We start from the raw sequence: 27,731 nt of genomic DNA on the forward strand, positions 1-27,731 counted from the left end.
CAGCTGCTGCGTCCTCAGGCAGGGGGACCCCCAGCCCAGGCGTGCTGCCTTCCACCTGCCCCCTGCCTGAGTTCCAGGTGAACACCCCCGTGTCTGAGCTCCTGCCTATCAGGCATTCAGTTGCTCAATCATGTCCGGCTCCTTGCGACCCCGTGGACTGTAGCCCGCCAGGCTCCTCTGTCCGAGGGATTGTCCAGGAAGAATACTGGAGTGGGTTGCCATTCCCTTCTCCAGGGGATCTTCCCCACCCAGGGATTGAACCTTTATCTCCTGTGTCTCTTGCATCGGCAGGAAGACTCTTCACCACTAGCCCCACCTGGGTTTCCCTGGTGGCTCAGTGGTAAAGAATCTGCCTGCAGTGCAGGAGACCCGAGTTTGATCCCTGGGTCAGGAAGATCCCCTGGAGGAGGAAATGGCAACTCACTCTACAGTCTTGCCTAGAAAACCCCATGGAGAGAGGAGCCTGGGTGGCTTACAGTCAATGGGGTCACAAAGAGTCAGACACGACTTAGTGACTCAACCACCCACCATCCTATCAGACTCTCACTAACAGGGTGTTGAGTAAATTGTCTTTCAAACACGTGATGTTCTTTCCACTTCCACAAGAACCCAGAGCAGCCAAAGTCCCAGAGACAGAAGGTAGGCGGTGGGGGCTGGGGGCTGGGGGCGGGTACAGGGATGAGTGTCTCATGGGGACCGAGGTTCAGTCAGGAAGAGGGAGGCTTCCGCGGAGCACGGGCGTGATGGCTGTACCACGGGAACACGTTCAATGCCACAAACTTAAGCTCTCAGGAAGAGGTCAAGATGGTAAACTTTATGTAGTTATTCTAGCACACACAAAAGAACACACACGCATGTGAGAAGCAGCAGCAAGAGGGAAGCAGCCCCTAATGCTGTTTCTGGGGATGGGAAGACAGTGACAGCAGGCATCGGACCTGCCCTGCTCGGACCTAAATTTAAAGGTGCAGAGAGGCTGACGGGTCTCCGGGTAGGCCAGGAACACGGACCTTGGAGTCAGGCGAGGCAAGGTCAAGCCCAGCGCACCATTTACAGACCTTGGCTCCAGCGAGGGCCGAATCCGATGAGGTCGGAGGCGGGAGGAGTGGGGTGGTGATCGGCACAGACGGTGAGGGATGTGTTTGAGTCCCTGACCCCTGTCTGGGGACGCAATCAGAAATCGAGGCCAGGACCACCTGGGTTAATGTCCACTCGGCCCATCAAAGCCGGTCCTGTCCAGGAAGAGTGGCCGGGCTGCGTCGGGAGCTGGACATCCCCAGGCTTCCCCCGCGCTGGGACAGAAGTTTGGGACGCGGCGTCCGGGACTCCGGGTCCCTGTGCCCTCACTTGCGTCTCAGGGCACCCGGATGAGGATGAGGGCTGGGGGGTCAGGGTGGTGGTCAGGGCGGGGAGTCACACTGGGGAGGATGCTGCTGGCCCTGGGGACCCACCCCAGACTCACGTGGCCCTGGCACCAGCCACTTCCTGGAAATGGGGCAGGAACGACCAAGGACTTATTTCCTTTCTCTTTTCTTGGCAAAGTACCCTCTACTGAGTTTAAGAAAAAAAAAAAGAAACAAAAAGAAAAGTTTACTTTAAAAAAACAAGTGAAGCCTCCTCTTGTGTGAGTTCATTCTGAGGACCCGGGGGTGGGACTGACCTCTGAGCTCTGACCTCTTGCCGGTCAGGGGTCTGACGTGCCATCTCCTCCTGTTGGCTCCGCTTGAGAACACAGCCTAGATGGGCCCCTTGTCAACAGCTGCCCCCGCTGGCTCCAGGCTGCCTCCTGGGGGTCTCTGTGCAGCCCCCGACCTGCCCGCGCCCTGGGCGCCCCCCAGTGCACTCATGACCCCCCTTCTGCTAGGACCCGGCCTCTCCCTGTCTGCTCCTGCTGCAGTGGCTTCTGGGGGGCCAGGCTGCTTCCAGAACCTTTCCTGCGGGGGCATCCCCAGGCACGGCCCCAGTGGGTGACTTCCTCAGGGCTGGCGGCCTGCCCCCTTGAGGCTACTCTGCCCTCGGACTTGGCCTGACTCTCCGTTTCCCGTGTTTCACCGTGAAAACCCGCCTTCCCACAGGGAAAGGCCTCTCCCGTCTTGCTTGTTTTGTCCCCCGGGGCCGAGGGCAGCGCCTGGCAGACGGCAGAGGCCTGGGCTGCAGCTGGTTAACCGGACCCTGGAGAAAAACGAGCAGCAACCGCCCCCGAAGCTCCATTCAGTTCAAGGCCTCGTCCTTGTCTTGACGGGTGCAAAAGTAAAACTGATTTTTACATGTGAACGTCTCTGTTTCCCCAAATCTCAGAGGGAAGGTGCACCCGAGGAGGGGGTCTCTAACGGGAGGAGGCTGAAGGGGAAGCAGAGCTTGCTGAAGAAGGCCTTTGCATCTCTGGGGCCACCTGCGCCTCACGGGCTTCTCTGCAGAGACAGCGGGAAGCCCGAGCCCACGTGTTTACCTAATAAACACGTCACCCTGAATGCTGAGGCTCACGACAGAAATCGCCCTGAGAGGCCAAGTACACACTCTGCCAGGAACTCCCGCTCTGCAAGACCCACAGGCTCCAGCCTGCAGGATGGGTCCTCCCCTCCTGCCCAGGGTTGGCGGGAGGTGGGGGCCTGCAGGAGGGGCCCGCAGCTCACTCCCCAGAGGGAGGGGGTCAGCTCACAATCCCGAGCAGGGGAGTTGATGGGGCAGATGAACTTCAGCTCCTCTTCCTAAGGAACGGGCTTGCTCTTTTGAGAGGTCCCATCTGGCGCCTCCTGTAGGCTGCTTTCAGCACTGCCTGCCCGGGGCTGCACGCAACACGCACACACACAGACATGTGGGCATTTCCTGGAGTCTGCGCCCCATCTTGGGCATCCTATTCCAAAGGGGCTGACCCTTTGCCCTTCACATTGACCACGCACGGTCCTGGTTCCCAGCCGGGAACGACCCCATCCGCAAAGAAGCGGGGTGGCCGTCAGCGCGGCTCAACGGCCCCACGGCTGGACAGTTCAGAGGCCTTGCTTCCTGGGAGCTGCTTGTTTATGCAAAAGTCGCTCCCGAGTTATTTGGTTGTTGTATTAATACAACTCAGGACCCCTCACTGCACCTCCCCACAGTCAGTCTCCTGAGGCTAGTGCGTGTGATATGGGGGTAAGCAGCGGGGGTGGGCGCGGTCCCCGACACCGGGACCTGGAAGCCTGAAGGACCCGAGCACTCTGCGCTCAGAATTGTGACAGTCACCTTGCTGGAAACATTTACAATCAGCTTCCCTGAACCCCGCTTCCTTCCAAGCTGCTTTGAGATCCACTCTGGGCTTACAGGATCTGGGCCTTGGCCCTTCTGTGGCTTTGTGACAGCAGATCCCGCAAATGTGGCTTCTGACTGGCTGTGTCCCCCCAACTCTGGAGTCATCGTGCTGTCCAGGCCCCTGGCCTGTGCACACCAGCAGGTCTGAGTCGGGAGCTCTCCGCCCAGGGGACAACTCAACCCCACACAGCCTGACTGTAGGGGGAGGGCCAGCACAGTGTGTCCAGGGGGTCGTGGCCCGGAGACACAGCCCCCCGCTTCACCTGTCGTGAGCGAGGCCTGAGCTGCCGCCGCCGACCATTCGGGGCCCCGAAGAGACCCCCGGGGCGAGCGGGGACGCGGGCCCGAGGCTGAGAGATGCTGCCTGGGTGAGGGCTGTTGTGGGAACCCCAGGTGCCTAGCAGGCAGCAAGCAGGCCTGAGGTTCTCCCACCCACCGCCACAGATGCCCACGTCCAATGATGGCCCCCCACGCCCACCCCCACCCCCAACAGGCAGCGGCCCGGGTTGGGGACGAGCTCAGAGGATCACAGCAAATCAAAGGACGGCCGCAGGATCAGCAACCTGCCGTTTTTAAAATATAACATTTATTGCTTGTAGATGGTTTGATACAGAACAGCGTTTCTTCTCATTTTGAATCTGGAAGTCTATACAACTGGACACAAAGAGGGACGAGAAGTACCAAACCCGGATCTGTGATTCTCTGTTCTTGTGGCATAAACCAGTTTTGTACACAACATGTAGCAGCAGTTTTTTAAGTTCCCTTTAGAAAAATATGAATTCTACACATTTATTATTGTTTCCTGTTTAATGCATGGGCTGAAATCACCAGGATCAACTTCCTTCTGGAGGAAAGAGAGGAACAGAGCGTGCAAAGAACGGTGAGACTTTCTGAAACAAACGGGCATCCGACTGCCACACGGCTTCCCCTGGGGGCTGGTGGGAAAAACAGCCCCGGGTTTTCGTCTTGTTTTCACAGCCGGGAGTTTCATGTAGTGATTGAATCTCAGCATCGTGTTCATAAATCAAAGAGAAAAAACAAAAGAGAGAAACTTGCACCTCAAAAAACTTTTCAGAAGATCCATATATATATATTTCTTTTTTTTTTTTTTTGTAAAAGCCCTGAGAGAAGGAGAAAAAGAATCAAACAAAATGTATAGGAACAAATGAGCTGGACATGCAAACTAAGCTATGATTCACCCAGAGTTTAAACAAATCACAAATTTCACAGTTTAATACTGGGGGAGGGGACAGAACAACAAACAGATGATACATCTCTCAACCTCACTAATAAAACGTGGCAAGACCTTATCGACTACGAGGGTACAGATGAAGGCTAAATAAAGCTTTAAATCAATAGTGATTATTGCGAGCGGCAGCCTTGGCCGCAGTGCCGGGCTGGTTCCGGCCACATCTCACCCCAGCGCAGAGTTAACTCGTGGCTTCTCCCCACAACGTTCCGAGTTTTAGTGTGGAGAGCTGCAAAGGAAAACAAAACACCCAAATAATAATAATAACAATGAAAATAACAGCAATCATCATAAAAAATTAAGGGATGAATGAACTGGTTTTAGGCAAGCACACCACACTTCGTATGAAGTGATACAGGGTCGGGGGCGGGGCGGGGGGGGTCATTGGTTCTGATTCGTCTTCACCTAAAGTAAATAAAACCTCATTTTGAAACTGGTTCACACATCCCTAATACAGTTAAAAATCTTAATATACCTCAACCTTTCGCCTTTCACATGCAAAGATACCGCTTTTTCATCACATCAAGAACACACAGCTTCCTTTGAAGTCTGGGCGGTTGGATTTTGGCCACCGGGAGTGGGTGAGGAAGGGAGGGCGGGGGTCCCTGTGGTGGGCACAGGTCTGAGGACAGAGGAGCCCTGGGTCCCGGGGGGGGCCTGAGGCACTGAGGCTCGGGGGGTCCCGGGGGGTCCCGGCTAGAGGACAGGCCGCTGAGCACAGCCCAGCTACAGTAGGGTCAGTTTCCAGTCACTGCTGGCAGCTACAGTGAGGGGGTCTATTGCCTGCATATGATGCTCACGAAAAGAAAATCCACCTCTGTGCGCCCAGGGGCTCGGGCGACCCAGAAACTAGAGACACGTGTTTCTCTTCAAGCACCAACCCCAGATTACAGGAAGGGAATGTACATCCCTCCTCCGTCTCCCGTGTGCAGTTTTGTTACCAGTAGTAGAACTCCCTCGCTCTGCAAAGGACGGGGGCGCCGGTGGGTTTGGGCTGGGTTTGGCAGGAAGACCTGGCGAGCAACGGGTCCTGCCGCCCGGCTTCCCTGGAGGCCCCGGCGCCCACCTCGCCTCCTCTCCCCTCCCCACTGCCCCCCGGCCCCCCAGGGGCGGGCGGAGGACCGCGGGGCCCCTGCTGGGTGCTGCAGTCACAGAAGAGAGGCGTGTCTGAGTACAGTAGAAGAGCTGCCGCCCCAGGGGGCCTGGCAGAGGCTGCGGGTGGACGCTCACGCGCGGGGAGGCCCGGGCGGGGGCGGCCCGGGTCTCCCAGGACAAATATTGCCCATTTGTTTCTGCTGACTGCAGAGACCAGCAAACTGATGAACTACAAATAATAATAATAATAATAATATTATTAATACATATACCGAAAAGGGTGGGGGTTGGGGGTAGGAATCAGATATATGACATCTATGCATGTTTTCCGCCGGTTCAGTTGCCAGGGGGACTCTCCTCTGTCTGGAAACTGCAGCAGTAATGGCATGTCTAACGCTGAGAGTGGAAATGTGTCCCAGGTCGAAGCTAGAACCTTTCCTGGTTTTGGCTTGAACCAAATTGGAAACCTTCATCAACCACATCCTGCAGTACACCGAGGACCAGATTACAGCTCCACCATGTAGCAAACAGAAAAAAAAAAGTCTATTTGAGAAATGAGCATCTTATCCACATTTCCTCTGGGAATTTACATGGAATTCGCGTCACTTTCTTCCAGTTATTGGCCATAGGTATCCAAGGGCATGTTTTTTTTTTCGTCTGTTTCCAGCTCATAGAACAAACGTGACTATCACAGATTTGCAAAAACAAGCTCACACACACCAAGACAGAAGGTAATGTTAATGCTTAAATGAAAAGGTCCTCTCCAAATAATTCATTAAAATATTTGCTTTGTTTTTCAAAAAGTCGTTTTGGAAACACAACACCCAGGAGGACACGAAGGGCTGTAAGTAGTTAAGGCACTCGAATCGCTGGTGCGGCCCTTCCCCGCGGTCTGTAAGGCGATGGCACCCGGGGGCGACCGCCCCCTCTCTCTCTGGCCTCCCAGCAGCCAAGGGGCACTGAGGGCACCTCGGGAAGCAGATTCAGGGCGCTTTGCTCTGCTGGCTCTCGTCTGCGTGCTGGGGGGCGGGCCGGGTCGTCATTCCAGGCCCAGGAGCGAGGCACTGTCGGCAGTGGGCAAGAGGGGGTGGGCGGGCCTGCGGCCCGGCAGCTCCAGCAGGTCCTGCAGGAGGCCCGCGGGGCTCTCCCGGCCGGGGTCGCCCTGGGGCGCTGGCTCCGGAGGGCTGCCTGCGGCGGCGGCCCTGGGCGTGCTCCTGCCGGCCGCGGCCTGGCTGGCCCCCGCCGTCCGCGCCGCCGCCCGCTCCTCCCGGCGGCCGGCGTCCTTGGCGGCCAGGCTCTCCCTCCGGCTCCGCGTGAGAGCCACGTGGGCGCTGGCGTGCAGGCCCGCGTCGCCCTCGCCCTCCGACACGGGGTGCGCGCCACTGTGGGCGGACTCGCTCTCGCTGTCCTCCTCGGCGTGCTCCTCCCGGTCGCTGTCCCTGCCGTGGCGCTTGGCGTGCCGGGCCTTCTGGTGGACCCGCTGGTGGCGCACCAGGCTGTGCTTCAGCGTGAAGGTCCGCTCGCAGGTCTGGCACTTGTACGGCCTCTCTCCTGGGGAACCGAGAGGGATTCAGGGCTGTGAGCCCGGCCGCCCGCGACCACTGCCCAGCTCCGCCCACGTACAGCCACGGCCCGAGGGGTAGCGTGGTGGGCCACTGAGCCCCCGGTCCGCTCACAGGAGCCTCCTCTGTCCCAACCACAGCACAGGAGAGGGAGCAGGGCCGCACGGAGCTTCTCCTCAGCCTCGGTCGGGTCTGCTTTCTCACCCCCGACCCGGGACCCTCGGGCACACAGGTGCCGGACAGGGCCCCCAGGGCTGGCCCCACTGCGGAGTCAGAGCTACGGACCCGCTAGCGCCTGGACGCAGAGCAGCTGAGGGAACCACCTGGCTGGAGCCCACGAACACCTCTGCTGGGAGCCCAGTGCAGGGGCTCGGCAGGGGATGAAACCTCCTTAGCCACCGGGAGTGGAGGGAAGCACAGACCAAGACACGGGGGTGTCTTCCTGCTCGGTGGGGCAAGGCGTCCAGGCCTCCTTTCTACCCAAGCAGTGGCCCCTGCAGGGGCTTTGTGGCCTCATGCCCAGAGGTGGTGGCTTCCAGGAGGAGCGGGGCTGTGCCCGGGGAGCGAGCAGGTGCCCTCTCGGTTTAGCCCCATCAGCCCTGCGGCCAACCCAGCACCTGCTGGCTGATGGGCACACCTGGGAGCCCCCCCCACCCCCCGCACAGGCCCGGGCAACTAGAGCTGGCTGACGGGCACCCCGTGTCCCCCCCCCCCACACACACCGCGTGCAGGCCCAGGTGCAACGAGCCCAGCCCAACTCCCGCCACACTGTTGCTCCCTGGGCCACCCCGCAGCCCTTCCTGGCACCCGTACTCCTCTGGAAGCTTCCAGAAGACAAGGGCAGCCATCACCCCCCTTTCTAGGGACAGGAAGACTGAGGTGCAGAGGGCAAAGAGGCTGATCAGAAGGCTCTGGAAAACACCACTGCCGCTCCCCGTGCCCTCTGGGTGTTAAGAGGACGGGCCTTCTGCGTGCCCAGGGTGCCCGGGGCCGCCAGCTCCGTCCCCGCCCCCCCGCCCCGCCCAGTCTGCCCCGCCCTCTCACCTGTGTGCGACCTCATGTGCCGGGTCAGGTCCTGCAGGGACCAGAACCTCTTGCTACACACGCTGCACACCTTCTTCCTCTTGTCCGCCTTGCTGGCTGCGCTCCTGGGCGTGTCTGTCTTTGGCTTCTTGTCGTCGTCACTCTTCTCCAGCGGTCTCTTCTCGGCGGGGCCCTCCCCGTCCCCGTCCGCGTCCGCGTCCGAGGGGCCCTCGGCTGCCTCGCTCTGCTTCTCCGCCGGGGCATCGGGTGTGACCTCCGCCTCGGCCGGGGGCTCAGGGGCGGGGGGCTCAGGGTCAGCCGGGTGCGGCCCCTCGTGCTCCCGGGGGGGCGCGCTCTCGTCACCGGGCTCCTCGCGGTCGTGGGCCTTGCGGTGGCGGCTGAGGGTCGTGAGGAACTTGAAGCTCTTGCCGCACACGTGGCAGGTGTGCTTGTGGTCCTGCGCGCCCGCCTCGCCCTCGGCCAGCTTGAAGCCCATCAGCGTGCTGGCGAGGTTGAGGTCCAGGCTCTTGTTGCTGACCGTGTCCTCCTCGGGGCCGTCGGCGGCCTCGGCCGGCTCCTCCTCCGCGCACTCCTCCTCCCCCTCCTCCTCCTCCGTGGGCTGCGCGTCCTCCTCTTCGGGATGCAGGTCCTCCTCCGTCGCCACCTGCTCCGCCTCCTCCTGCGCGCCCCCCGGGGGGTCCTCCCGGGCCGGGGCCGCGGCCGGGCTGGGCTCCGAGGCGCCTTCTGGGGTTGGCGCGGGCAGCTCCCGGGCGGTGAGGTCCAGCACTTCGCTGCCAGCCGCCGAGGCCTCTGCGTCCGACTGGCTGTCTGCGGAGCAAGCACGGGGCAGGCTGAGACCCGCGGCCCCAAACACACCCCTTCCGAGGGCTCGCCCGTGATCCACCCCTCGGGGCCTGTCTCCCAAACCCCAGCAAGGGTTTCTCTCACCCGAATCCTCGTCACCCCTTGCATCCCCCAGGCGGATCTGAGGTTAATTTTAAAAAGGAGCCTCCACATGGGCGCACACAGTCTGGGGTCCCAGGCTGCCTGCGCCTGCGACCTCCGCCTTCCCCTCCACCCCTGGAGCTGTCCCCCCCACCCCCCCCACCCCCTCCCCGGGAACACACAGGGATGCTCCGGGTCCCCAGGGGCGGGCGAGCGGCTCAGGGCAGCCAGACAGACAGGACCGCGAGAGGACAGCGGGCGCATTCCAGAGACTCGCAGCGCGAGGGAGGTTGAGGAAGCCGAGCGGGAGAAGTTATTTTCCAGAGCAGAGAGCCGTATACACATGCAGCATACAAAGGAACCGGCCCCCCCCCCCCCCCCCCCCCCCCGCCACGGGATCTAGGGGCTCACGGGACGTGGCAGAGCCAGGGTTCGGTGTCTGCAGTCCGCAGGCTCCCACCTGACGGCTGGTCTCCGGGAGAGCTCGCGGGCAACAGGAGACACATGCACACCTGTGTGCACACCTGAGGGCCCCCTGGCTGCTGTTGGGACCCGGGTAGGGAGCGGAGACGTTTCCTATCTCTCGACTGGTTCCTACCTGTCCACTCTCCACAGCAAAACCAGATGTGGACAGTCCGCCGGTTTCTATCGGCCTTCTTAAGGGCGGGCCCCCTGGGAACACTGTCGACACCCAAGAGATGACGGTATTGATCAAAAGCACCATCTCCTCACCATTCTAGTCGAACAAGGTCTTAGCCCCTTATCCATCATGAGCTCTGACGGTGAAGCTGAAGCTTGCTGAGCCCAACTTTTAACTACAGTACAACGGCCGGGGGACTGCTGCGGCGGCAGGCTGACGGAACCCATTCTGCGGCAGACACGGCTCGCGCCGCCCTCACAAGGCCCGTTCTCTGAGCTCGGGTTCACACACCGAACCCGGCCCCTCCCCTGCCGTGTGCAGACCAGCACCACGCCGGCCTGAGGCACAGGCTCTGTGACCTGGGCAGAGATCAGGGCTGTGGTCTGTGATCAGGGCAGCCCTGGGCTGGCGGCGAAGCAAAGGCATCGGCCCCACCAGGGCCCGCTACACGGCTCTCCCGCTTCCTTCTCTCCGTTGGTTTCACTCTGACTACTTTTTGGCAGCCTCTGTGCAAGTATCTCAGAAGGTTTCAGAAGGAAGCAAGTAATTGTGGGCTGAGTATAAAACTTCTGACAATAAATGGCTTTTGGCAATTACCCAAAAGATTAAAGAAGACTCCCGACATACATACATATATACACACCCACACCAACATCTAGGCCATTTTCCAAGGAAAAATCAGATGCTCATTTTCTTTAATTGTTCGGAGAGCACCTTTTAAATGGATTTTGGTGTAAACTTCAAAATAAAAAAGTACAGAATGCTTGGTTTCCTATTTATTGGTTCGGTGGGTAGTTACATTAAAACCAAAGGTGTGGGGGGGAAGCCAAGGGGTATATGTGTGTGTGTGGTTACTTCCTGTCTCAGAACAGTCTAGCCTGTTCCACTAATCACTATTTTTCTTTTTCACCAAAAGAACATGGGTTATTTAAGATTTCGATTGCAGTAGAATATATTTAAGATGATAAACTAAGTGAATTCTGAAACCAAACCCAAGTCAACATACTCAGATCAGTGTTTTGACCGCGGGGCCTTCCTCAGCGGGGGTGATGCTCTCTTTGAAGGCAGCGGAGGCCAGCTCGTTTCCTCTGGGGAGCTTGGCCGCCTTCTGCCCGACGTCCACCAGGGGGCGTTTTCAGCAGCCGGGCCCTTGCAGTTGCAAGCCACTCCAAGAGCTTTTTCTTGAGCGCAACGGACTTAACCTCTTGGGTCTCGTGGACGCGCAACGTACAAGGCCAGGCCCTACGCGGACCTCGCTCTCCTCACCACGCGCCCTCCCCAAATGCAGGCGGCTGAGCTGGTGACTTTTGTAAGCCATGCGGCTTTAAACATTTTCTGTTCCCGTCAGCCAGGCCCTTGTTTGTGACGCGAATCTAAGAAAACTGCTAGAGGAAGCAGACAGCCTCTGAAGGCACTCGTAGATAAAGCTCCTCTCTTGTGAGAGTGAAGACCTCCGTGTCAAGCGAACAAGTAAACATCTACTGCTTCTGAGAAATCTCAGGCTCTCCAACTGAGCTGACAACCTACGTCCTAAACATCCATCTGCCTGGGCAGGGGCGAGGCCAGGAGTAAGGGGCCCGGCCCACACGGGCATGAGGAGCTTCAGGGCAGCAAAGGGGGCCACCTTACAGCGACAGTTTCAAAACACCCATGCTGGGGAGTTCCCTGGCTTTGAATGCGGTGGGCCCTGGTTCAACCCCTGGTCAGGGAAGTTAAGATTCCAAAGGCCACGCAGCCTGGCCAAAAAAACCGAAAAACTTCATGCTAACATTGATTTGAAAAGTCACCCGCAGGTGCCCACAAACAGGAAGGCTGCGACAAGCATCACCTGAGGAAGACCCAGGAGCATCCTCCGAGGGGACAAAGTGCACCTCAGTCTCAGCCTGGCTCTGAATGATCAACACGTCCCTTTCAGCTAACATTGCCCCATCCCAGCACTGTCCCCGTTCCTCTGGGGAAAATCTGGGGCACACTGTGATGAGAGACCTTCTGTGATTGAGAAAGTCAGACCTATGTTGCAAAACATGTTCTGGGATTTTTCCGAAAATGCAACCCAGGCATATAAACCTAGAAATCCCTCAAGAACGGCCTGGGTCGTTTCCTGCCTTTGTGTTTTTATGGTTTTTCTCCAAAGCCTGACTTTTTTCACTTCATGGGAAGAAGCCTGAAAGAAACCTCCACCCTCCATCGCCCTTACCTGGTGTGAAAAGCTCTCGAAAGCACGGAGCTCCTGCTCCTCGACCCTCCTTCTCTCGTCTTCTCTCTCAGCCTTCTTTCTCACCGCGGACTGTGACCACAATTACACCAAACCTATATTTTCTCTATGCTGGTTTTTCGTTACAACTCTCACTGAATTTTCTTTTTCTAGAGGCTTTGTCCCTTAAAGGAAACCTATACACCCTCCGGGCAGGGTCGAGGTGAGGAGGGTGCTGTGAAACTTGGAAAAGCCAAACTCATAACTGCAGTTTATAAAACAAGTACCCCCACCGTGAAGACGTGGAGCTACCCGGAGGCTAAGACTAGCTTCGCGTCTGCAGGAGCCCTGGTTTGGGTGCTCCCTGGTCACACAGCTCAAGATGCTGAACCCAAAGTGTGCATCGTGGCTGTTACACTTTAAGACTCGTCTGCCAGCGTGGGCGCCAAGGGCGCCCCGCGGTCCCCTGGGAACCCTGATGGGCTGCAAGAGTGGGGCCGGGCAGAACCTGACGTGGCAGCGGAGACTCAGACACTGGCAGGGCCGTCCCAACGAAGCTGCGCCCTGCCAGCCCAGTGGCCAGCTTCGCGGGGTGAACGGCAGGTCACCCGGCACCATGGGCCCGAGGGCAGCAGTCACAGCAAGACTCCGTGGGCGCCCGGACTCCTCTCCACTAGCAGATCCTGGCCAGTCACGTGGGCCTGGAAGCCGGAGGGTCTGACCATGGCCGAGGGCATGGCGTCTCTCTGGCTGGGGGGAGGCGTGGCCCCGAGAAGAGGTTCCGCACCGACCCCCTCCCGGTCTCTGACAACACGGACGAGGCGGCCGGGGGCGGGGGCTAGAGCCGGCCCTCCGGTCCACGCTCACTCCCAGGAGAGGGGGACCCCCGCCCCACTCAGTCTGAGGGCAGGAAGCATGGGACACAGTGCCCAGGAACAGTAGGAAAACACACCTGGGGGGAGTCTACTCGGCTTCAAAAAATGGGGAAAAGTCAAGCTTTCGCCATCCGTCACACTGAACCCACACCTGCAACGCTTCCTCAGCGTCAGCCCCCGGCCCCGCGTCTGGGCCACCCAAAGGCAGCGATGCTTGGTGGTGTTTCGGGGGTGAGGGACACAAACCCCCAGCGGTTGGAGATAATGGAAGGCACTCAACAGAGAACATGAGTAAATACAGAAGCTGGAAGGGAAAAAGGCGGCGGGGGACGCACGGGCAGCCGTTAATTGCTCTGGAGGGCTGGAGGAAGGAAGCGCGTATCAGCACACGAGAATAATACCCGGATTCGGAGCAAGCGGAGATGGGATTAGAGAAAGGACATGCACAGTGCTTTCTCAAACAGGACTAAGGTTTTTACCGGGAAGAGAGTTATTGAAAAGAAAACACTCCGCCTGGCCGGCCCCTCCCCGTGGGGGGCGGGGCATCGCGGGTTCCTGCAGGACCTTCCCAGCCGGCCCATCCCTGCCCTGTAGGACAAGGCCCCCGCTGGGGTTTCCCAAAACACCAGCCCAGCGCTTCCACATCCCTCTCAGACGTGTTCCTACAAAGAGCGGGACTGCTCACCCTCCCGCACCGCCCAGCTCTAGGGGGCAAAGGGCAAGAGCAGGCGTGGGGGGGTGGGGAGGGGAAGGTCAGACCTTCCCCAGCAGCTGGGACACGCGGGCTCCTGCAGAGAAAGGGAAGCCGGGCGGCTAAGGGCGCCCCTCTCCACCGCCTGGAGGCACTACCTGTGCTATCACGGGCTCCATCACTCTCTTTTGACTGGGGGATAAGCCCATTTCTTCTCAGGGAACAGGCGGTAACTCCGTGTTTGCGCAACTGGTGTCGTTCACAGTTAGATTTGGTGGAAAAGAAGGCACCGCATTTTTGACAAGGGAAGGGTTTCTGACCTGAATCGGGGGAAAAAAAATACATATTTACCTGGCTTTCTACTGCAGCGAAAAAGGAAAGTCTGCTTCCGGTTCCTTCTCCGGGGATCACTGGCATTGGTTCCCACCCCCCACCCCTTTCAAGAAAATAAACAAAACACAGTAAGAAATGAACCCCGAGAACTTCAATAAGGCAAACGGTCATCTTCCCTCATCCTGAGTGGATAATGGGTTTGTCTTTAAAATACTGAAAGTTAACAATGAAAGCAAGACACATATCTTTAAAATAAATCTCACAATAAAAAAAAAAAAAAATCTTACATAATAACAAGAACAGAGGTGAGAGGAGGGACGTGCGCAGGCCCCCGCCCGTGGCCGCCACAGCGAGGATGCCAGCGCACACCCCAGCCTGGCAGCACCGCAGACGCGGGGCACCGAACAGGATGGAGGGCCATCTTGAAACCCCGGGGGTCTCTAGGGGTCTGACCCGCCCACCTGGACAGGAAGAGCTGAGTCCTGGACTTCCCAGGGTGCCTCCCGCCCGACCTCTGCTCAAGGGTCCTGTGGCTCTAGCCAGCTAGCCGGCCTGGGCGGGGGTGGGGCGGTGTCGGGTCTGCCCCTCACTTTACACTCTTGCGGGTGGGAGATGAGGGGCCAGCAGGGACGAGTCTCCCCAGAGACCACGTGCTCCACTCAGCACCCCGAGTGTGAAGAAGCTGGGTCCCCGAGCGCCCCCCCAACCTGCCTGACCTGGCCACTATCTGCTGTGACCAGCGCCCCCTCCTTCTGTTAGGATTCCTTCTGGGGGCTCCATGGCGCCTGATCTGCGCCTGCAAGGATGGACGCATGGCAGAGCCAGGGCACAGAGTGAGGAGGAAGAGAAGCAAAGAAGAGGGGGGCAGGGAAGGGAGGGCGTGGGCTTCAGGGCACGGGGCGTGCTATCATCTCCTGCCTCACTGGAGTCCTCTTCCCCAGCTGCCAAGGTCACTGGGAAAAGGCTTTGTATAGCAACAAACAGGGCTCACCGCTATCTCATGACCCCAGGGCTGCCCTGGTTGGACACACACACCCCCTCCGCCCCCCCCCCCCCCACCCCCCGCCGCAAGACACAGCAGGCAGCCAGCCAGCGCTGCTCCCTCGACCTGCCGATGGGGGCTGGCCTTCCATTTCGATCCCCACGCGCATCACCAGGCCCCAGAGCCGGTGAAGGCACACAAGCCCACACGCGGGTAATGGACAACATGGGCCTGGCGCCGAGATTCCCAGGACGAGATTCCCAGGACGGGAAGGGCTCGCACTGCCTGAATCCACACAGCCCAAGTTTGAGCATCAGCTGTAGCCAAAGAAAGGGACGTCCATTCTCCTCTGAGAGATGGTTCCAGACTGCTGGTAGAGGTTTTTAAATACAGATGTCTAGAACCATCAAAGACAGTGCAATTAGAAGGACGGGTAAGTGGAATCAGAAACCAGTCATGTGCAGGGCTTCCCTGGGGGTTTGGCGGTAAAGAATCCGCCTGCCAGTGCAGGAGACCGGGGTTCGATCTCTGGTCCGGGAAGGTCCCACACACATGCTGAGCAATTAGGTCCTAGGGCCACAACCACTGAGCCTGTGCTCTGGAGTCCAGGAGCCACACCTCCCGAGCCCAGACGCCTTGATCCTGCGCTCTGCAACCAGAGAAGCCAGCACAGTAAGAAGCCAGTGCCTCATGACCGGAGAGCAGCCCCACGCGCTGCGACTAGAGAAAAGCTCGTGCACAGCAACAAAGACCCAGCACAGCTGCAAATTTTAAAAACAGTTACTCTAGGGAGCTCCACGTGGGCCTGAGAGGATGAACTGGAGAACCCGTGCTTCGCAAACCTTGCAGATGTTTTGTGCTAAATTTATAAAAATTCCCATGTTAAAAAAAAAAGTCATGGCTTTTTGTGTGAAGACGAGTTGTCAAGTATTTTAACGTTTTCTTTGTGTGTGTGTGTGCCCTTCAAATTACTTCTTTTCACTAAATGTCAAACCTAATGTTTAATAATTATTTAGGCTCTGTTGTAAGGAAGAAGAAAATATTTTCCCTTTAACATTTCATTCTCCAAAAGCAACAATCACAGTCTCCCTGAGTCAGGCCAGTGTGAAAACACGAGAAACAGGCCTGAGAAGAAAACAAGTCAGAAGCTGTGACTGTGAGCTGTAATCTGGTTCTTGATTTCACACAGAGAGGCTGGCTTCTTGCTTCTCCCTACTATATGAGGTACCCTACGATCTCCACACTGGTAAACGCTTCACTTTTACAGCCGGTTTTAAGAGCCAGGCGGATATCTCATGATGAGGAAGATTCATGCTAAGGTTAAGTTTAGAAACCAACTCAATGACCTGGAAGTACTGTATCCAATTAGGAAGATTCCCAAAGTGACAACCAACGGGAGTCTTTAAAAGTCCCCCTTTCACTGCGTAAGTCACACATTTTTAAATAGCAGCGTGCCCTCCAGACGCACGGACAGAGGAAAACAAAAACCCTTCTAGTATTTTATTGTCACAGTCTTCAGAAAAGCCTTGCTGACTGGTGATCCGTGTCGAAGGTATCTGATGATTTTACCCATTTGGTAACAGCCACAGAAGACTGCGTTAGCAGGGCTGTTTCTAAGCGCACCTGTGACCACAGGCACCAAAGACCTTTGACACCAAATGCACCTTTGCACCAAAGACCTATGACACCCTGCGACTCACACTCGCGGTGTCGGAACAGGCAAGAAACGAGAGAAATTTTACAAGAGGCACATGGCGCTGTCTGGCAGGCAGGGCAGGAGGGAATCAAGGGTGAACGCCCAGAGTAAGTGTGATGACCTGGCTTCACCCCCTCAGCCAGCTCTCCATCGCCCTACTGCCCCCGGGTCTCTTTCTTTCAGGATTGGGCAGAGACAACGCAGGGCTGGCCAGGAAGACGCTCCCAGACCTGCTGCCTAAGAAGGTGAAAAGCAGTCAAACCCCAGCGAGGTTGGGAGCGCTCTCCACACAGAGGTGTGCATCCCACTGGGAGCGCGCTCCAAACTGAGGCGTGGATCCCACTGGGAGGGTGCTCCAGAGAGGCATGCATCCCACTGGGAGCACTCTCCACAGACGTGTGCATCCCACTGGGAGCATTCTCCACAGAGGCGTGCGTCCCACTGGGAGCGCGCTCCACAGAGGCGTGCATCCCACTGGGAGCACGCTCCACAGAGGTGTGCATCCCACTGGGAGTGCGCTCCACACTGAGGCGTGCATCCCACTGGGAGCCCGCTCCACACTGAGGCGTGCATCCCACTGGGAACACTCTCCACAGGTGTGCATCCCACTGGGAGCACTCACCACAGAAGCGTGCATCCCGCTAAGAGCACTCTCCACAGAGGTGTGCATCCCACTGGGAGCACTCTCCACAGAGGTGTGCATCCCACTGGGAGTGCGCTCCACACTGAGGCGTGCATCCCACTGGGAGACCGCTCCACACTGAGGCGTGCATCCCACTGGGAACACTCTCTACAGGTGTGCATCCCACTGGGAGCACTCTGGGAGCACTCACCACAGAGGCGTGCATCCCGCTGGGAGCGCGCTCCACAGAGGCCTGCATCCCGCTGGGAGCGTGCTCCACACTGAGGCGTGCATCCCACAGATTCCAGCCCCAACGCAGTATCTGTGAACAGAAAGTGGGAAAGGTAGGTGGGATCCAGGCTGGAAGAAACATCAGTGAGACCAACCACGAGGAAGTGGGCGAGGCCAGGGACTAGGACCGGCAGAGCTGGAGGCACCTCAGCCCTCACAGGGTCCCGACGCTCCATTTCAGCAGGAGGAAGTTGGGTGGGGCTGAAATGAACCATTTTCTGGCACTGTCTTTTCTACCTGTAGCCTGAAAACACACGGGATGCGCACGAGGGGAAAAGGCGGAAACCAGAGAGCCATCTTCTGAAGAGGCGGACTGGTCAGGCCGAGAAGGAAGGAACCAGGGCGGCTCCCCTCAACTAGATGCCTCGGGCCAGCAGAGGAGCGGAAGGAGGAAGCAGCTGTGAGTGGAGACCACGCCAGGTCACGAAGTGCGCCAGCCATGCCAGCTTCCTCCTGAGACACGGTTCCTAGAACCCGAGTCACGCAGAGAGGGCTGCGACCACACGCCCCTTGCCTGAGCAACAGTGAACCCCCAGCTGGACACTCAGCCTCTGGGTTGCTTAATGCTGCCTGTTTAGGTGGCGGGATGGCCTGCAAACATGTCTGGGAGATCCTGCAGAGATGATGGAATTCCCTGTCCCTGTGCTGAACACTCTCTAAAATCACTAGGCAGCTTGATGCAGAGATTGCCTCTGGAAGCCGAGGCTGTGAAACAGCAGAGTAGGGTAACTGAGCCCACGGGGCGCCGGCCTCTGTCCGGGCCAAAGTGTGTGGCTAACACCATCCTGTCAGCAGCTCGGGGTCCGCAGCCATGCTGCACCTTGTCTCAAACCACCTCCCCATCCTATGCCTTGGGGATGGGTCAGGACACGCACGCCCCCCCCACATGCTCAGACAGGGCCGGGGCGGCGGCAGGGGACCCAGCCAGGCTCCCAACCCAGGACCACCACTGAACGCCTGCAGGCAAATCACTCAACCCGCCCTGGGCCTCGGTCTCCTCCGGGCAAGATGGCGACAGCATGGCCCTCGTGGCCTGTCACCAAGACCAGCTCTGGACAGCTGCTCCGCCCTCCAGAGACAAGGCCTGCGATGCCCACGGCAGCAACACAGAGCAGACAGACAGGGACAGAGCCCTCAGGGGCGCGGTGACTGAGCAGGGAAAACAAGGTCCTGCCTGCCCCCACCTGCCCCGTCTCCCACTCCCCTCTCCCCCGCTCCGTGCCCACGCCTCCAAATCATAAACCAAGAGGACGCTTGGGCACTTGAAGGGAACTTCTGCCAGATGCCTACAGAGACTTGGCACAAGTCTGGAGAGGAAGTACTGGCCGCACGGTCCTCTCAGGGAGACTGTGGGCTTGCCGGGAAGAGAACAGAACGTCCGAGAGTCGGGGGGACCTGCTGGGCCTGGGGCGCCGGGGGAGGAGTGAGTGGGCAGGCAGCGCCAGCTCCTCAGACCCGACCAGCTGGCTGCTGAGAAGTCGGAAGAGGAGTGTTCACTTCTCAGAGACCCTGCAGATGACTGGCGGGCACAACCCCAACAGGGCGGCAAGAGAGACTGCCGTGGGGGGTGCCTTCTAAGAAACACTTTCCTCCTGAAGCCCCCCAGGGCCCCCGTCACCCGCAACGGCTCTGCCGCCCCCTCCCCATGTCCCCCTTCAGCCTACCCCAAACAGTGCATGGGAGATGCATACACTAAAAACCATCTGTTGCTTATTTGAAATCCAAGACTTAACTGGGGTCCTGTGTTTTATCTGGCAATCTTGTACCATACAACTCTTTTGTTCTGTTTCAGGTCCGATCACTTTATATTTGGGTGGTCATCTCCAAAAGGTTAAGAATCTCACCCAAACTACCCTTAGTTCAAAGACATAAATCCTGTTTGAATCCTCAGTGACTCAGAATTAAGATGGAAGTTGCATGGTCACTTGACCATTAACTACCTGGAGTGAAATTACTTAAAGTGTGTTTCTTATCTTAAACTTCTCTTTATAATATATGAAAACATTTGAAAAATACTCTGGGGCTATCTGTTGGACAACTTAAACCTGTTACTTAGAAGAATATATTTGCATGTTTCTCTGGAACAATCCACCTTAGTACAAGTAACAAAATTTTTAAATTCTAAAACTAGTCTGACACTAATGATCATGATAACCAGGAGAAGGTGTCATTGCCTCATTGAACTGAAAAGTGGCTGCACAATCTGCAATATTTCCCTTTAGAATACACAGCAGTCAAAAGAACATCACAGAATGTTTGCAGTTTTAAAAGCTGCCTTGAGGATGGGATGCAAAATCTTCTGTCAAAGTCCCCGCTCCCTTAGGTGCCTCCTCCCAACCAAGGGATGAGATGGCCCAGGACCACCGCACCTGAAAACACCCCACCACCTCCCTTTTCCAGACGCCCTTGGGGGCCCAGACGACGGAGACGGGCCATTCTGGTTACAGACTCTTGGGCCATCAGGCAAGCCCCCCAACTCCTGGGACTGAAGAGGAGGACAAGCTGGGAATCGGGGTGGGGAGGAGGGCCGCCGTGGCTCCCATTCCTCGCCGCCCGCTCTCTTACCAGTGTGCGTGAGCATGTGCCTCTGCAGGGAGCTGGCCCAGGGGAAGACCCGCGAGCAGTGCGGGCAATTGATCTTCTGCAGGCAGTTGGCGTATGAGTTGCGCTTCGCCCTCAGCAGCCTGTCCTCGGGTGGGCTGCCCTGCTCCTCGTCGCTGGGCCCGTTGTGGTCTGCGGGGGCTGCGGCCACCTCGTCCTGGGCGTCGTCCTCTGCGCTCTGCAGGAATGGGCTGAACTTGTTGGTGTCCGTGGTGGCCAGCATCTTCTCGATACTGGCGAACTCCCCGCTGGAGTCCAGGTCCACCCCGCCGCTGCTGCGCGCCCGGCTCCGCGCCCCCCTCTTCCGGCCCCTCTTCTTCGACAAGCCGGCTGGTCCCTGCTCGGTGGGCGAGGCTGCCTCTGGGCTGTTGGCGGAGGGGGGTGAGTCACTGGATTCTTTCGGGCTGGTGATGTCGGTGGTGGCTTTGGGGAGGGCACCCCCGATGCCATCTAAGGCCGCGGCAGTACCACTGGTTCCTCCCGGCCCCGGGTCGGCCACCTTGGTCTTCAGCAAGGTGGGGGCCGAGGACACAGATGAGATGATCTGGGCGATGGAGGCCAGTGGGGGCAACTCTTCTGTCACGGGGGGCTTTGGCAAGAGCAGGGGGGGCTTGGGGCGCAGCGGCCGCAGCAAGGCCGGGCTGCCGAGGGTTGAGCTGCCCAAGAGCGGAGAGCTGTTGACTAGGGCTGAGGAATAGAGGGGCACGGCGAGTTGAACGGGGCCCTGCAGGGGCAGCGCTGCGGCTTCCAGAGGGCTGGCCGCCGAAGATGCCGCGGCAGGGACCCCCGGCTTCTCCAGGGGCCCGCTGGCGCCCAAGGTCGCTGGCAGCGTGGGGCAGGCTGGTGGGCCTGGGGAGGCCTGCTCGCTGCTCCCAGGTTCCTGCTCAGGCTTCTTGGCCTCCCCGGGAGCAGCCGAGTCCTTGTCTCCTCTCCGGAAGTTCTTGGGGATAGACAGGTCGATGGGCTCCATGGAGCAATCGTAGGGAGCGGAGGGGCTCAGGAAGGCAGCTGCGTTCTCCTGCTTCACTTGGATCAGGGCCAGGCCCTTCTGGGAGAAGTCCAGGGGCTCGTTGAAGTCAGTGGCGAGGTTATTGGCGGGCTCCACCTTGACGGCAACGTGCGCGGGCAGAGGCTGGGCGGGGCCCGCGGGAAGAAAGCCGTTCTGGGGCTCCAAGAAGGCGGCCAGGGGCTTGCGCTCGCCCTCGTCGGTGCGGCCCGGGGCCTCGGCGGGGGTGTTGGCGGGGCCCAGGCCGTCGGCCGCCAGGACGTAGCTCTCGATGTCGCGCTCGGGCACGTGCAGGTGCTGCTTGAGCACGTGGTGGATGCAGTTGCGCTTGGCCGAGAAGGCAGCGCTGCACTCCTTGCACTCGAAGGGCTTGCGGGGTTTGGGGCAGCCGCCCAGGCCGCGGCCGCAGTGCGCGCGCATGTGGACGCGGAGCGCACGGTAGTGCTTCAGGTCCTCGCCACACAGCCGGCACACGGTCTCGGGGGAGCACAAAGTGTCCACCAGCTCGGGCGTGCTGCTCGTCACGTACTCGATGTTCTTCTCGATGTCCTTCCGTGTGGCCTTGAGGTGCTTCTTGCGCAGGTGCCGTTCGCAGTTGGCCTTGACCGTGAAGGGGTAGTGGCAGATCTTGCAGATGTAGGGCCGCTCGCCACTGTGCGTGCGCAGGTGGCGGATAAGCGCAGCCTTGTCGGCGGCAATGTAGTCGCAGATGTTGCACTGGTAGGGCGAGATGCCCAGGTGGGAGCGCACGTGCGCGCGCAGCACGCCCGAGAAGGCGAACACCTGGCTGCAGAAGCGGCAGGGGTAGAGCACCTTGCGCACGGCCGGCGCCTTCTTGCCGCCGGGGCCCGCCACGATGGCCTTGAGGTCCCCCTCCGCAATCTCCTGCTTGATCTTGGCCTCCACGCTCAGCGGCAGCAGCGCCTCCAGGAGGCTGTCCTGCTCCAGCTGCGTCTTCACCTCGGCCTGGCCAGGCAGCTCGAGGCGCGGCGGCTGCAGGAAGAGCTGCGCCCCCGACTTGGGCGGCAGCAGGTGGGCGCCAGGGGCCGCCTCCGCTGTGCCCTTGAGGAGCTTCAGCGGCGGCGGGGGCAGGCTAGGGCTGACGCAGCCGGGGGAGGCCTGCTGGGTGTTGACCAGGGGCGGGGGTGTGGAGGTGGCCACCACCGTGCGCGGCGCGGCCAGGGGCTTTGGCTTCAGAGGGGGCATGTGCTTGAAGACGGCCTGCAGTGGCGCGGCGGGCGCCTTGGCCAGCGGCGGGAGGCCGACCTGGGGCGGCGCGGCTGCAGCCATCTTCAGGATCTGCTGGATGTCCGCTAGCTCGATGGCCGGCTCCCCGGAGATGGGCTTCACCACGATGCTGCTGTCGGGCTGGATGATGAAGCCCTTCTGGAAGGGCTGCAGGGCCAGGTGCTTCACGCTGTCCGAGGCGGCCGGGAGGACGGCAAGCGCCCCGCCCAGGGCAGCGGCGTCGAAGGGCGCCAGGCTGAGCAGGCCGGCGCAGCCGGGCTCCTGAGGTAGCTGGCACCGCAGTGCCTGGAGCTGGATCGCCTGGTTGTCGTCTGGCGGCGGCTCCTCCGCCGGCGCAGGCCGCACGTCCTCTGCGTGCTGCAGGCCCAGCACCGCCAGGAAGACCTTCTGGTCCAGGTCGTCGCCCCGCGGGGCCCTGGCCTGCAGCCGGTCCGGGCTCTGGTTGGCAGCCACGTGCGTCTGCTTGTGTAGGGTGAGCGAGGAGAGCATGGGGAAGGCCTTGTCGCACGTGTCGCAGATGAAGCGGTGCTGCTCACTGATGCACCTGCGCAGGTTCGTTTCACACCAGGCCTGCGGGGAAGCCGGCAGAGAGGAGTCAGCAACTGCTCCCGGCTGCACTGCAGGCCTGGCCAGGCCCTTATCCCAGCCCGAGGGGAGCCCACCCTCCCCTGCCCGCAAACACCCCTCGGCCTGAGAAAGGAGCGCCAGCTACAAAGTGCCTTAGGAGCCCCAGCTGCCCAGTGAGGGAGGCAGTCTCCAGGGCCTCTGGGCAGAGTGGCAGGAAGTGCCATGAAGTACCACCACCACAGAGGCTGGGTTCTCTCTTTAAAAACGTGGTCCCTACAAACCTAAATGATGGTAACTCCCTGCCATCAGTGGAGACTGGGCTTCCTCGGACTGTGGGCGACAGGCACCGCCTGAGAAGGGCCTCCAGGGAGAATGAGGGGGTGGCGGCTGGGGCTACAAGAGCGCACAGACGTGGGTACACACGCGGATATATGCATGCGTATACATGTGGGTGTGTGCACACAGACGCATGCACATGAGTGTATACATACAGGATAAGACACTGAGCCTGGGGCTTCTGAAGAATTTCACTGTTGGTATCTTTTACCTCGATTTTTGAAAATTTCAAAGAATGACCGCCACAGTAGCTTTGGCAGGTATTTTATAAGCAGAGAAGGAATGCAGCTCAGGTTAACAATGACCCAGAACGTTTGAACAGAAACTACAATGCCAGAGATATTTAGCCGTGATATGCATGTTAAAGAACCACTGTTAACAATACAGATTCAATTCAGCTAGGGTTGTGAGGGGCAGACCGAGCCCAAAGGGCAGCGTCTTAAGGAGAGCCTGCCTCGGGTGGGGAAGCTGGGTCCCGCCTTGGCCAATGGCGTACCTGAGAGATGCGGGGAAACTTCCGACAGGAGAAGTCGGTGAAGCCCAAGTCGTGGAAGCCGGCGGGGATGGCGGGGTTGTTCTGGATGAAAGGCCGTCCCAGCGCGTCCCTGGGGAGCTGCCTGTGGACCAGTGCATTGTGGCGCAGCAGGCCGCGGTGTGTGCGAAAGGTGACGCAGCAGACGTCGCACCTGCCAGGAGAGAGCACAGGCCATGAGGCGGCGGCCGCGGCCGTGGCGCTGCCCGTCCGGCAGCTGCATGGGGTTCCCTCCTGCTTCATTTCAAGCGAGCAAAATAAAGAGGCTGTGATGTCAAGAAGCCAACCAGCTCCTGCTGAGCGACACCAAACTCCTTAAAAAAAAAAAAAAAAAAAAGAGGTCCTCCCGGCCCCAGGCACTCCATCTGTGTAGACGGCACAGGTGTGAATAGGGCTGGCAACCTGAGGCCACCTGCTCTAACCTGCATTTACATTATGTGGAGCGAACACATCCCACCCCCAGCTCCGTGGATTCTGATGATCAGAAATGTTCGGAAGCCAGAAAACGCAGATCTCCACAGCAGCTGGAGCAGTCACAGCAGCATCCCTGATGTGTGACTGGGGGAACGGTGATCGAGCCCTCCAGCCAACTGGAGTGGGTGACGGTGGCCGTGCAGTCCTGCTGCGATGCCCCTGGCCTCTGAGTAGTAACTATAGCTCCCGAGGGCACCCACAGAGGCAGCACGCCACCTGACCTTCATCCTCCAGAGGGAAACACGGACACGAGACAACAGCCGGCCACGCGGTGGAGGCCACGCAGCCCGGAAGCAGCAAAGCCGAGACACCAGCCGGGTTCACGTGCCCACCCTCCCCTGCCACCAAACTGGCTCCCTGCCCTAGAAGGCTCTTACAAATGCAGTCCACCAGAAGAGGAATGTCGTGCTCCACCTCAGAGACGATCGCATACACCTGACCTGGCCTGGGCCACATGGATGCATCACAAATACCACTTCATAATGTAATGGTATCTCCGTTTCCGCCACGTTTCAGATCAGGCTCCTAGGTCTTCACTGAGCCCAATCACCATGAGGATATCACCCATACCCTCCGGACCTGCACTGTATACAGACGCCATGAGAGCCTTATTTAAATGGAACTGAAACATCCCCAGTCACAGGGGTCCGTCTCACAGGCCCAGCCATGTCAGGCAGTGTAGACCTCGGGTGCTCCCAGGATCACAGGCGGTCCCCCTGGACACCACCTCTTTCCAACCACATTCACATCCCCACGTGCTCCCACAGAAATCCCAGGCAGGTCTTTTCCCTGCCTTTCAAGAAGGAACCTGGGGCGCAGAGGGGCACAGCAACCTGCCCGAGCTGACACTGCACACACCTGAGGGGAAACTCTTTTGGCTTTGAAATTCTCTGCAAACCAAAGATGACACCTCACCTGTGAGGCGGCTGAGCTTCACAGGTGGCACCAAGGCAGCACCAAGTCTGTGCAGCTCCACTCCCGTGTCGGGCCGTGATGGCCCAGAAATCGTGGTCCCGTGTCTCTACCCCCCCACCCTCTTGACACGCCTACCCTCTCACTGTTGAAATTCAGTGTTATCATTCTGTTAAATTTAGCACAGTGGGTGCCTGTGAGCCACTTGGAACACAACCCCCTCTTGAGGGGCTGCTGCTTAAGCTCACCAACGGTGATAAAGGCTTAGGGGCAGTGATGGCTGCAGGGAGCCCAATGCCTTTAGGTGTGGAAAGATCTCGCAGCTGTGGCCTGCACAGCGCAGCTTCCGTGTCCCCGGACCCTGCTTCCTGCCACTGTTCAGATTCTCCCGCCCCACTGCCCCCCTCCCCCGACCCCACATCGTCAACTTTCCTCTCTGTCCTGTCTAGGCCCGGAGCAGGTGAAGGTACCGCCTGGAAGCTGGTCTGTGCCTTCTCTGGTAGGTGAGGTGAGGGGTAAGGAAGACAGGGAGCTGTCTGCGGCGGGCCCTTGGGCATCTCACCTGAGGTCTACGATGGCTCCCTCCTCCTAGTTAACCATTACCACTAACGACATATATTTTGTGTAGAATATTTGCAGAGTATTTACAATTAATCTTTACCAGCACCAGGACCTCGCAACATCTAAGCTCACAGCCTGCTAGCAACCCAGGGAGTGTGTGATGGCCCCATCACACTGCAAGTCGAGGCCCTGTCCCCACTCAGCGACGGAAGACAGCAGGGCGCGTTCCATCTGCTGGAGGCAGGCTCCTCGAGCAAAGTCAGGTAAAGGGGGTGGGGTGGGAACTTCATTTTAAAAAAGTCACGCACATTATTTTACTCAACCCATTCAGTGGACCCTTATTATTTGCAAATTCCGTGTTTGTGAATTTGCCTCCTTGCTAAAATCTGCAAACCCACATTTTTTGTGGCATGTTCTGGGACAGGGTGGGAGGAGTCAGCCGCTCGACACACATGTTCCCCGCTGGGCTTGGTCAAGGAGATGCTCAGCTCTGACTGGAAGCGAGTGTCCTTCTCGTCATCTGTTTCCCGCCACTTCTCTAGCGCTTCAGGGCCTCTTGCTGATGATTCTGTTTAAAATGGTCACCAAGAGCAGAGCTGAGCGCCGCTCAGTGTCCCCAACAGCTAGAAGCCCGTGACGGGCTTTGTGGAGAAAAATACGTGTGTGAGATGAGCTACAGTGCCATCAGCTGTTTGACTTCAGTGGTCATGTGTCAATGGCATATATTAAACAGAAATACACTTAATAAAACAAGTTTATGTACTGATTACTACATGAAAATGTGAGCAGAGGCTTGCAGGAAACAAACCCCAGGTTTCTTCCAGGAACAATGGTCCAGTGTCTGCTAACTCTGCGTTCCTGGAACCCTTATAGAACGTACCTACTGTGGAACGAGAGCCCACGGCTTGTTCCCTCACCCATCTTTTCTGGGGGCCAAGGTCTAGTTCCACCGAGTGAAGACCGATGTCCTTCTCACGGTGTGAGGTGCTGTGATACGACATCTCTGCTTTCTGGCTTTAGACGATTTAAGGTAGAGCAAGAACTGAGGTTTCTGCAAACCAAACCCAACCAGCACCTAGGTTCTCACGATCAATCCTCTCGCCTGTTCACACAGGTCTCGTTCACCCTACATTTGACAGAAAAACAAATAACTACAAAACCTACCCAATCTGAATTATCTGCAAGTCTGCCCAAGTTCGTTTTCATAGAGACTATTAAAAAAAAAAATTCACTGGCTTATACAGCAAATAATTACAAGCATTACTGACATAAACAGGTTGGGGAGAGAGAATCCTCTCAGCAGCCGGCACGTCAACCGCAGGTGAGCAGGTGGGCGTGGGCAGAGGGCTGCATTCTTGGACTTTCAACCTTAGAGTTGAAAGGTTTTTAAGCACATGTCGCAAATAGGCTTGCTGTCTGAGAAATGTGTGTGTTATGTATATTTTTGTATTTATATATACACATGTATTTGCATGCATGTGTACCAGGCATATTCAGTTCAGTTCAGTTGCTCAGTTGTGTCCGACTCTTTGTCCAACCCTGTGGACTGCAGCACGCTAGGCTTCCCTGTCCATCACCAACTCGTGGAGTCTACTCAAAGTCATGACCATTGAGTCGGTGATGCCATCCCACCATTTCATCCTCTGTTGGCCCCTTCTCCTGCCCTCAATCTTTCCCAGCATCAGGGTCTTTTCCAATGAGTCAGTTCTTCGCATCATGTGGCCAAAGTATTGGAGTTTCAGCTTGAGCATCAGTCCTTCCAATGAACGTTCAGGACTGATTTCCTTTAGGATGGACTGGTTGGATCTCCTTGCAGTCCAAGGGACTCTCAAGAGTCTTTTCCAACACCACAGTTCAAAACTATCAATTCTTCAGCACTCAACTTTCATTATAGTCCGACTCTCACATCTATACATGACTACTAGAAAAACCAAAGCTTTGGCTAGACGGACCTTTGTTGGCAAAGTAATGTCTCTGCTTTTTAATATGCTGTCTAGGATGGCCATAGCTTTTC

General features: G+C 58.2%; 1 protein-coding gene across 7 annotated transcripts in view; it reads right to left on the minus strand.

Annotated features, from left to right (window-relative positions):
- Positions 1–3,837: 3,837 nt before the first annotated feature.
- The window catches only part of RREB1 (ras responsive element binding protein 1), a 166,905-nt gene continuing 143,011 nt past the window's right edge, over positions 3,838–27,731 (minus strand). For 6 of the 7 annotated variants that reach the window (XM_059880701.1, XM_059880703.1, XM_015460015.3 and 3 more), the window contains exons 9-13: positions 23,735–23,924; positions 20,046–22,905; positions 13,715–13,876; positions 8,233–9,039; positions 3,838–7,177 (exon numbers count right to left, since the gene is read on the minus strand). In XM_059880701.1, the coding sequence (XP_059736684.1) occupies positions 6,666–7,177; positions 8,233–9,039; positions 13,715–13,876; positions 20,046–22,905; positions 23,735–23,924 (4,531 nt within the window). In that variant the 3' untranslated portion in view covers positions 3,838–6,665. The remainder of the gene's footprint in view (positions 7,178–8,232; positions 9,040–13,714; positions 13,877–20,045; positions 22,906–23,734; positions 23,925–27,731) is intronic. The other variant, XM_010818623.4, reaches the window with a different exon arrangement.

This window comes from Bos taurus, chromosome 23 (genome assembly GCF_002263795.3).
Source record: "Bos taurus isolate L1 Dominette 01449 registration number 42190680 breed Hereford chromosome 23, ARS-UCD2.0, whole genome shotgun sequence".
Taxonomy (NCBI): domain Eukaryota; kingdom Metazoa; phylum Chordata; class Mammalia; order Artiodactyla; family Bovidae; genus Bos; species Bos taurus.